Source organism: Schistosoma haematobium, chromosome 1 (assembly GCF_000699445.3).
Source record: "Schistosoma haematobium chromosome 1, whole genome shotgun sequence".
NCBI classification, from domain to species: Eukaryota; Metazoa; Platyhelminthes; class Trematoda; order Strigeidida; family Schistosomatidae; genus Schistosoma; species Schistosoma haematobium.
In genome coordinates, this window is record NC_067196.1 from 34,964,092 (window position 1) to 34,974,663 (window position 10,572).

The 10,572-nt window shown below is 35.9% G+C and overlaps 1 protein-coding gene across 1 annotated transcript; it reads right to left on the reverse strand.

The window, feature by feature from the left end:
- Window positions 1-2,554: 2,554 nt before the first annotated feature.
- On the reverse strand, window positions 2,555-7,525 carry MSRB3 (Peptide methionine sulfoxide reductase B3). Its single transcript, XM_051216846.1, has 4 exons — window positions 7,404-7,525; window positions 5,599-5,787; window positions 5,394-5,566; window positions 2,555-3,368 (listed from the first exon to the last, which is right to left on the reverse strand). The coding sequence occupies exons 2-4, from the start codon at window positions 5,784-5,786 to the stop codon at window positions 3,202-3,204; spliced, it is 528 nt and encodes a 175-aa protein (XP_051073848.1). The 5' UTR covers window position 5,787; window positions 7,404-7,525; the 3' UTR covers window positions 2,555-3,201.
- Between the last annotated feature and the right edge of the window lie 3,047 nt (window positions 7,526-10,572).

Sequence of the window (10,572 nt, forward strand, 5' to 3'; positions counted from 1 at the left end):
GTTACTAGTATCTAAATTTGTTAAAATATTCAAACATAATTGTAAAAACAGTGTTTATATGAACTTATGTCTAGCACGTAGGAAGATACAAGTGATATGTTACACAAAATACTAGATAACCAATGTCACAGCGCATTGCTTAAATTGAAAAACGAAAAATTGATTAAATGAATAATGCGTCAACTGTAAAACTATTGGAGTATATCTCTCGTACAAAGAATAGCAATATGTTCTTAAGTATGGGGTTGTGGAGAATGTTAAGTTTCATTGAGATCCTGAACCGAACTAAATTACACCAGCAGGAGTCCCATACTACATTTTGATAACAGAACGGTTTAGTTTTCATTCCATACGATGAAGCTTCCATGAAGACATTATGTTATCTATAAATACTTTTCTTCTCTACCTAGTCATGATAGATAAGAATATTGCTAAGAAATAAATGGGCTGAACACTATTTTACCCATAAGTCTCAATACTAAAATACTATTATTCATTGCATTTAATACTACATTATTTAGAGATGATTTGCAGGAAGTGACTTACCTGGGTTTTATAATTGTCGACGCTCAGCAACATAGTGTGACTGAAACTTTGCAGGAACTCTAGAATTCTCCCAGATTAAACAAGCATTAGAAACACAAGTAGTAATAAGGTCGTCATTGTCTCCCATCAAGACTGGAATGGCTCAAGAACTTGATCGTCTGAGGGGATTTAGGGATTGCTCGAATAGCATGACGGTGGTATCTTAGTATCGAGGATAACGTAATTATACACGCACAAATTAGTCGGACTAGCTTCGGCTCAGATTTTTATGTAAGGGTCAGTGATAGTATATGGTGGCTCAAAACTATGGCCGCATGACAGCCATCAAGCCAATAAACAGGCGACGCAGATCAATGGCATCATGTCGTTACTTTACACTTCAACAGCAGTTACAAATAAGGAGTTGTAGAATGCTTCACCAGTAATAAAGGACCCTTTTCGTTTAATCGCTTTTTCTATTTGTGCTAATTAGGAATTCCGCCGTATATTTCTCTTCCCCTGATTCGGATTCAAAATACGATACCTTTGTGTGTGCTCACTGGATCCTCTAACTTAAATACTGGTTCCTTCGTGAGCACTAGGGTAAAAATTTCGCTGTCTTTATGATTACTAGCTACTAAACCCAACTCGACTACTTTTAATTATCCTATCGAGCCGAGAATATTGGAGCAGTTAGTGTTTAATAATAACTGAATTAGGAAACCAAGATAACTCGTTAAACTACTCACAAGTAGTTTGAATTTCCAAGCAGTTTTTTCCGGCCCGAGTATCACTTATATTGATCTCGTGGGCAGTTCTAGTTAGGCATGAAAATGAATAACTAAAAATTCCAGCGGTTAGTAAGATTAACACACCTGGATAGCATCATGTAAATATAACGCTTCATGTGAGTTAAGTCATGCATTAACGTATACATCATCCTGTTAAATACTTAAAAATGTTTCAACAAAAAATGTCACAATCACAAGAGTAGTGAACAAAAAATCTATTAACAAACTATCCCTATTACCAAATTTGAAACGAAGTTTATAAAGAAGGGTTTAATTTATATAAACTGTACTCAATACATGCTAAAATGTTTTTGTAAATATGAATTCAATAAACTACAATATTCACTTTTACAAAATGGTAAGTAACGTGTTGCAGGCTGATCTTGCGAGTTCCTAATATATACTTGTGGAGATAAAGGAGATTTAGTACCGGTTACATGAACTAGTGGAACTAAAAGAATTCAATTACTACTGGGGCCTCATTAAACAGATGACTCATAACCATGTGAAAACTGTACAGGGATTAAACAAAACGATGTAATATCTTGAGGACAGTACTCGTTAACAATCTATCAGGAAAGCAACTACGGGTTGATTGAAAAAATACGTAGTAATCCTGAGATTTGAATGAAGTTTATTGATTGCCAAATACAGTGCGGGCTAACTTATATAAACACTAAATTTGGCAACCGTGTCCATATTATCTGCGAACATTCAGTACAATTCACTATGTAATAACTTGAACGATACGTAAAAACGCAGTCAGAAAGATACAAACTCGGAACCAGCTTTAATCACTCACCGTCGGACCAGTAATTAAAATGTTTAGAACAAATTGTCAAGAGAGGAAGTTACTTCCGACATTTAGAAGTACGAGGTAAAAATCGTAAAAATGTACAGTTACGAGAATTTTTTGTCTTACATTCTAAAAGATAAGCATATAAGTAATATTCTACGAAAAAAAAACACGATACAAATGACGCAGAAATTACTAAACAAGGTGTTTGGTATCAAATAAACTTCATGAGAATGTAAATACAAATACTTGGTAGCACCCTAAAATATTTGAGCAAATAATAACCACACACGAAAAAATATGCCGCCTAGAATCGATAGAAATTGCAAAAAGTAATTGTATTTGAACTGGTCAACCTCATAAATACTTTCTATGCAAGTCACCTATCTCAACCTGATATGAGATGGTAACGATTTTACGGGACTTAGTGTTGTGCTTATTTTTGAACGGGAAGAGGAGAAATGTCAAGTGTGGATAAAGAGCTAATGTACTATACGTAGATTAGTGATGTTCTATATTTTAGAATAAGGAATTTAAAACCCATTTAGAACTAATTCATTTGGTTAAGCCTTGATTCTGAGGTGTCATTCCCAAAAACAATTTTAAAAATGCTTGTTTATATTGTACGGACAGATTCTGTGCTTGTGAACAGGTATTGGTATGAGAAGTAGCGATAAATGGTGGGTACTTTCGACTGGTTGCATTTAATGAGTATAAGCAGCCCATGCAAATGTGTTAAGCACAAGGTGAATTTTATCATATATACAATACAAGGAACGATGAATACAAAGGATTCTAACTATCAATGAAACAGAAATGTTTATTCCATTGGGAAAAAATGCCCTTCCTAAACACCCAGCGTAACTTGAATTTCAGACTAAAAGACAAGCAATTTAAAAATTAGAAAACGACTTTTATAAATTCAAATAAAAAACAGGAAATACAAATTAGAAAAGTAAAACGGAAGTGAGAAAACATCACAAAGTTTTATCATAAGACTTTGGGAAAAAGCATGAGATTAGAAATGCAACACTAGGATAATTCTAGCTTACGTACAATTAACATCATTATATCTGACAATAAAAAATATCAAGCAGTTGGCAAATTTAAACCAGATGAGCTACCAATATCAGAATCAAGAATTAGAGCACAAGAATTAATGCAATAACGAAGACCTGTAGGTTTCGGGCCATCGTCAAACACGTGTCCTAAATGAGCATTGCATCCCTTGCAAGAAACTTCTACACGAACTTCACCTAAAAAATAAATCGAAAACCAAAATGTCTCGTATAATCCATTGAAAGTGATGAATTATTATTGAATATTGGGAATACTGAACAAATCGAAAAACTCACAGCGTTAAAGCGCACACTGCTTTTCTACATATGTCAAAAGAGTTACTAATTACTCAAGTTAACAGCTTGAAACTTACATCATTTGTATACACAATGAAGTATAATTATAAGACCGAGTGTCAGTTAAGGAATTTTGAAACACCAATTTTGTAATACGAAGCCGTCTTGCTGCTCTACACAATATTAGTCTTATGCACCCATATTAAGTTTAATGAATTTAAGACAAACGGGATTTAGAGGACAAGGAAAAGCAAAATCTGACTATTAAAATGTTTGAAAGTCTGCGCATACCAGATTGTGATAATACTATGTATTTAGTGGTCGGTATTCAAATTATATATTTGAGAACACACCAAGATTACACAAGCTGCGTAATTAGGTTAACTATTTTAACATAGAAATACACCTTATGAACACAAATTCTAGTTTTCCCATCAAATAGTTGTATCTTTATATATATACTTCCATGAAAGCAACAGGACGAATTTTCATCAATATTTTAAGGACGGTACAGTAAATAAGAAACTTATCATACTTATTATACTTTGAAACAGGACAATCGAAACAGAATATGATCCATCAATTTGTGTGAAGACTCGAGGTGTCGAACTTACACCAAACTACATTAGATGAATTTGGGTTCGTAACAACTTATTGATCGCTGGACTACAGATGAAATAGTGGTGAGCCAGTGATGATGCTAAAAAGCATGCCATTCGTTTAGGATAATTGTTAGAATATAAACTGTGAATAGGTTTCTTAGTACTTTATTAGACCTAGTATGTCTGTTGAGAATAGAATCAGTAAGCGTTTCGAAACTTGTTGGCGCAAAAATTTTAAAAACTTGTAATTTAGCCTTATTAAGAAGACATAATTACTTTTGAACTTCTTTAACAGTTGAACATTTTGCTCAATTACTAATTATTGTCAACAATATTTTTAGGGATGCTTTGGGTACTGATGATGTTCGATTTCCCATGTTTAAAATAACTTAGATATGGAAGTCAGTCAGCTATAACGTAGGGCCAGGTACATATATGCATCGATCTAAGTTGCCACACTTCATTAGAACGACAAGACGAACACCAAATTCATAGAAGTAGTTACTTTAATGGCAGTAATATAAAAAAGAAAGATTTCACATAAGGATATGATACAGGGAGAAAGAATTAGTTCGTGGAAAGTAAGATAAGAAGCGATTTTAATCTCTTAGGTTAAAGGAAGACAGAAAGTGTATACACGTACATGGTTGTGATCGGTTCTGAGCCATATCACCAAGTCTCCAACTATTGGTTACGATAGTCACGCAGACCCCAACCAAGTAGTATGCATCTAACAACACAGCTAAGACCAGAGGTTAGTATCTTCAAGCAATGACTCCACGTTTTGGTTTGGCCGCCTCTAACGCTAGTCATCGTAGTGATCGGTGTTCAGGCATACGTAACACGTGCCCCAACTATCTCAGTCGATGAAGATTCACAACCTCATCAACTGATATACCATCATTCCCTAATACCCTGCGTCTAACCTCACTATTACTTACCCGGTGATCCCAGGAGATACGAGCAATATTTCTAAGTCATCTGTGATCAAATACGAGTATCTTCTACTCTTAATGGCCACGTTTCGCCACTGTAAAGTAAAACGGAATGAACTGTCGCACAGTATACTCGTCCCTTACTTGATAGACGGATATCTTGCTTTCGCCATAAGTGACGTAAATTGGCAAAAGCCAAACGAGCCTTCTGAATACGCGCAGAGATTTCGTCAGACAACAATCCACTAATACTGATCAGACTTTCCAGAAAAGTGAAGTTGTCGACACGTTCGACTACTTCACTCCCTATCCTTAGTTCAGGTGTTGACATAGGCTATTACACAAATTGTCTCGATAAACAAAAATGAAATGAATTACCTAGTACATACCTGATGACAAATCAATGGATGAGGTCAATGAGTTACACTCTATAGGACTGTTAAATGTAGGCCAGCCACAACTACAGAAGAATTTCGCTTCACTGCTAAACAGTTTTGAGCTACAGACAACACATCTATATATTCCAGGTGATTTCTCATTTACATATTTCCCTGAAAAAGGTCTGAAACAATAAGATAAATCAATAAAGCATACTTTTCCGTTTCTTTATTTTGTGTTACACGGAATTCCAGGTCACTCAGTCTGGCCTTCAAAGCATCTCGAGAAAATGCAGATTCATTATTTGCGTCTTCATTACACCTGAAACAATTGCTTTCTTTTAACAAGGCTTGGATTCTTGGTGAAAGAGTGTCCATTTGTTTAACCATCTGCAATACATTCATCCTAAAATCAAAATAAGCACTTTCATTTCGGATGTAATCCACTTTTACTGAATAACTGTATAGATTAATTTCATATTTTTATGTGATAATTAAACACTATAGGTAAATACTTTGTAATGCACGAACAGTTGAACACACATGACAAGAAATGCAACTTTGCGGTTATTTTCATAAACAAAAATAGTCTACTTACCATGACGTCTATCCCATATGAGTCTATTTTCCATGAGATAGAAATATATACTATCAATCAATCCAGTAAAAAGTTCGAACAGCTTATCCAACATAAATTTAAAAACATATGATCATGCTATCATAATAAAACCATTAACTTCAATTATGTTGAGAACCTCAGCAAAATCGTTACTGGGAAAACTTACCAGAAATGTATGATAGTCACAGAACTTTTATGTTAATGGGAACTAGACAAGCACTTAAAAACCGAAATCTGACATTAGATAAAATGCCACATGTGTTGTAGCTTATAGCTAAACAAGCAAACATTTAAATAAATTACATTAGATTGCTCTCATACTTTCCAACATAGTACAGTAAACCGACACTTGAAATTTCACTTCAACAAGGAGAAACTGTTATGAAACCTCACAAGCTACAGATTAACATGCGACAGTATTCATAAGTCATGCAATACTATGTAAGGTGATAATAAAAGACAATCTCCCGTGGAAGGGGAGAGTTTCTTGGGTACACGTCGCCTCTGAAGTTCGGAACCTATTTCTGTTCCATGTTGGTAAGATTATATGCCACAAGTGGAAGGTGGAGCCAAACGCTTGATACACACATTAAAATGAGAAATTTATCACCAAATTGAAGTTGAATTGGCCCCACAACTAGTTAGTTTTCTGTTTGTGTAAGAATATACCGTGGCTGTAGTTAGTCATACATCAGGGGACACTACTGAAGTAAGAATATTTCGAACCATCATATGTAACCCGTCAGACAGAAAAGCATTGGTCAATGAGTGCGTTTTTGAGCCTCGATTCATCCATATTGCTCACTCAAACAGTTAGTTAAACTAGCCCTGATACTAGGTATGAATCAAAGCCAAGTCAAAAAATATGTACTAGGCTACCAATACCGAAGACATTTCACGGCAATTAACCAGACAAGAAAGGCGCAATAAGTGTAAACTTGAGGGAAATATAAGCGACATCGCCCAAGAGAAATTTGTGTGAATTTAGGTTACATTAAACCTATGGATCTCATTTTCGCTTTTTAAGAGGGCATATTGAGACATACCTCTTGTGCGTCCCGAAATTCACACTTTAAAGGTTGTCAAATAGTGCTGCAATACTAGCGGACAATTGGTGAGCACTATGCTTATTTTGGGGTTTTATTCTGAAACCTCGAGTGAATTTGAAGAAATCATCAATACTCCAGTTGGTCTAGGGTTCTTTCCTCAAATTTTCCTAAAATCTGGAGAAAACTAGTCGCTTTTAAAAAGCCTCGGGTGATTGTGGATGACTTTAGCTGAAGGCATCTAAAATTAATTTGGACCAAGGTATATAAAAAACAAGCAGATATAAAAGTCTTGGCAAATAAACATAAAATACCATTTCGATACATCTGGAATATATTGGGTTTTGAGGACGTTACCTGATTTACGCTTTAAGACGTAGAAAGTTCTAGGGCTTTAGTAATTTCAGGGAAAATATAATCTGCTTGCGAGGCAAGGTATAAACGGTAATCCCTTTCAAATCTGTCCGCCGTTTCGTTTCAACGACCTTGAACGCGCTGACTGGAAGCGGGCATTCCGTATTTCAATTGTCGTGTGTTCAAATGGTTCAAATGGTTGTGGACGGAATAGAAGAAGCTTTCGCTTAACAGGCTTCCGTGTCTAGTAGCAGGGGATCACCAAATCCTCCAGGCAGGAACCTAGGTATGTTAACAATAAAAGAGGAAAAGAAATTGGTAAATCATAGTGCGATGCTGTCCTTGGTCCTTAAGAATAGGTCAAGTTGCCTCTTGAAGGACTCCTGAGAAGTCGCTTGGACTAGCTCGGCCGGCAGCGAATTCCAGCTTTTGACAACTCTTAAGGAGTAGAAGTTGTGTCTACATTCCGTCTTGCTATGTTGTGTTTCCAGTTTCTGGGTGTTACCCCTTAGGTTATTGTTCGAACTAAGCTTAAGTAGGTGTTTAAGAGGATGTCCAGAAGTGTTAAGAATACTATAAGCCATTAATAAATCACCTCTAAGACGCCTATATTCTAGTGGGTAAAGGTCTAGTGAACGGAGGCGTTCTTCGTAAGGCTTAGATTTGAGTCCTCGAACTGATTTCGTGGCTCGCCGTTGGATACGCTCCAAAGTGACCTTATCCTTTTGGAGTGAGGGGGGGAGTACTATGTTTCCGTACTCTAAATGGGGACGGATGAAACTATTGAAGATTGTGTGGAAAGTTCTTCCGTCAAACTGACCAAAAATGCGCCTCAACGTTACCAGTGCAAGGTTTGCTCGGAAGGCATTTTTGTCACAGTTAGCGTAAGACTTTAAGTCATGGGGCACCAGGACTCCTAAATCTTTTTCGACTTGGGATACTACTAGAGAGGAGTTTCCTAAGTTGTAACTGTAGTTTGCGACATGTCGCAGATGGACTACTTTACACTTAGAAGTGTTAAAGGTAAGTCCGTTATCGTGTGTGTTGGGTCCTATGAGTATTAAATGTTTCCATATATAAGTCATCTTTTGATGCATAATAAACACTAAATAACTGCTAAGAGCATTAACTGAGTATTTTCTGTTTTGTAGTGCACACTTTAGCTCTGTTGTTCCTTCGAAACTTGATCTGTGGTCCTAAGTGCTGTAGTGAAAGTCAACAGCTATATATAATTTGTTGATAAGGTCCGGAAAACAACGTAAGAAAGATAAAATAACGTAAAAGGTTATAGATGCGCATAGTTTTTGTGAGTTAAGACGAAATGTCAACTGAAGGGTAAGTCCTAAATATTTGTTGTTCTTCCTTCAGTTAATTTTTTTCAAGGAATAACCTTTTTTTAATAGCTATTGTATGTTGTATCTAGTGCTTCATGCTCAAGTGAAATTTCAGTGAACGTAAGCGACGCGTTCCAACGTATTATGCTGAATAAGAGATTCGGAAGCTGGATTGAATTAGATAATGCGCTAAAGGATTTCCATAAAGTATGATGGGATAAATCTATGTTTTCTCAGATGACCCATACACACTATGTTCACGCAGAAAGTAGATTGTTGAAGGATGTGAGATATAAATACTTGTTCGTAGTGTTTCGTTGCACGTTTGGTCGTAAACGTAAATCAGAAGGTCTGAATGTGATTAAAAAACCGTGAGGACTCTAACTAATGTGTTACCTTTAAGGTCTAAATTTTTAAATTGCCAATCGATGTTTCGCGTAAGATTGGAGGGTCAACAATACGTTATAAAATCTTACAACATGACTCACAACCATCCGTGTACAAGTTCGTGGATGGTTTGTGATCCGTTGAGTAGACGATTGTCATCAGAAGAAAAAGAAAACTTGAAACCAGTTATATTGCACTGTCAGTCGACGGACGAAGTTATCGAAAGTATTAAGGGAAGAACAGGTAAGCAGGTGACCGCTGCTGATGTCAAAAATATGAAAGCTGAACTCTCCACTGGTAAGTGTATATAAATATATTTCAGGTTGGACTCGGAAGCAGGTATTGCAGATGATGCGACAAAACGGTCAAGTTAGAGAGCATGCATACAATTATGATGCTCCACAGCGTCTTATACCCTTGCTGAACATGTTGACTCCATTCGCAAGATCCAAAGTGTTATACGAACTAAAAAGAATGCGTTTCGTTAACTTAGAATATGAAAGCGGCGAGTGGTTGTTTATGCTTGACCGCGGACAACATTACGAAGTAGATGTAAGTATTTGTGAATGCAATTGTAGCACGTTTAATATGTGTCGATATCCGTGCCGCCATCTCCTGCTGGCATATATTAAAAGACGAAGTCTAACAGGTAAGCTATTTAAATTATAAAATATAAACTGCATAGCTCATCAACTTCTTAGGTGTTGCTGTAGATGGAAATTAGACAATACGCACAATTTACAAAACAACACAGTAATTTCATTACGGAGACGAAGTAAAGAGTATATACAACTTCAACGGCTCCAAAGAATGTGCAAACAACAAATTGTTGAGAAATATGGTGAACGCTTCGCGAATCAGGTGGAGAGAAAAGTCTACAATTTTTACTTAAGAATTATAAACAGCTAGACAGCAGGTTTACGATTAAAAGTTCTTTGTGGCTTTATTTTAGACCACTATTTATACAACTTGTAAACTTATCTTTCCACTTTAGTAGTCATGAAAAATCAATAAACTTTTTCTCATTTTTTGTTTTCGTCTTCTTCGTACTTTCATGGGGAGGTTTACCAATCGCTTTAACGAATAATTGTGTGTGAAAATTAAGAATTTGTACTACTGTATTAGTTACGAACTGTCGTTAGAACTTAGCGTTATATCGTTGTTCATCGTCAGGAATCAATGAGTCAAATAAAACAATAATGCGACTTCCACGTAAAACCTTACAGATTAAACAACCGCCTTACATATTTTCCGTTGTCAGATTACGTCCATCATCAAGTTAGTATTAGTACGTAACTGGACAATTTCATGCAGCTAGTTCCCTGATAAGATGGATTACGTAATCCTTAGACCACCCTTCCACTCACACTTCTTTGCTAAATTATGTTAACTCTTCAGATTGTCTTCACTTATCTTATTAATTCTTAATTCAATGATTTATTCATTACATC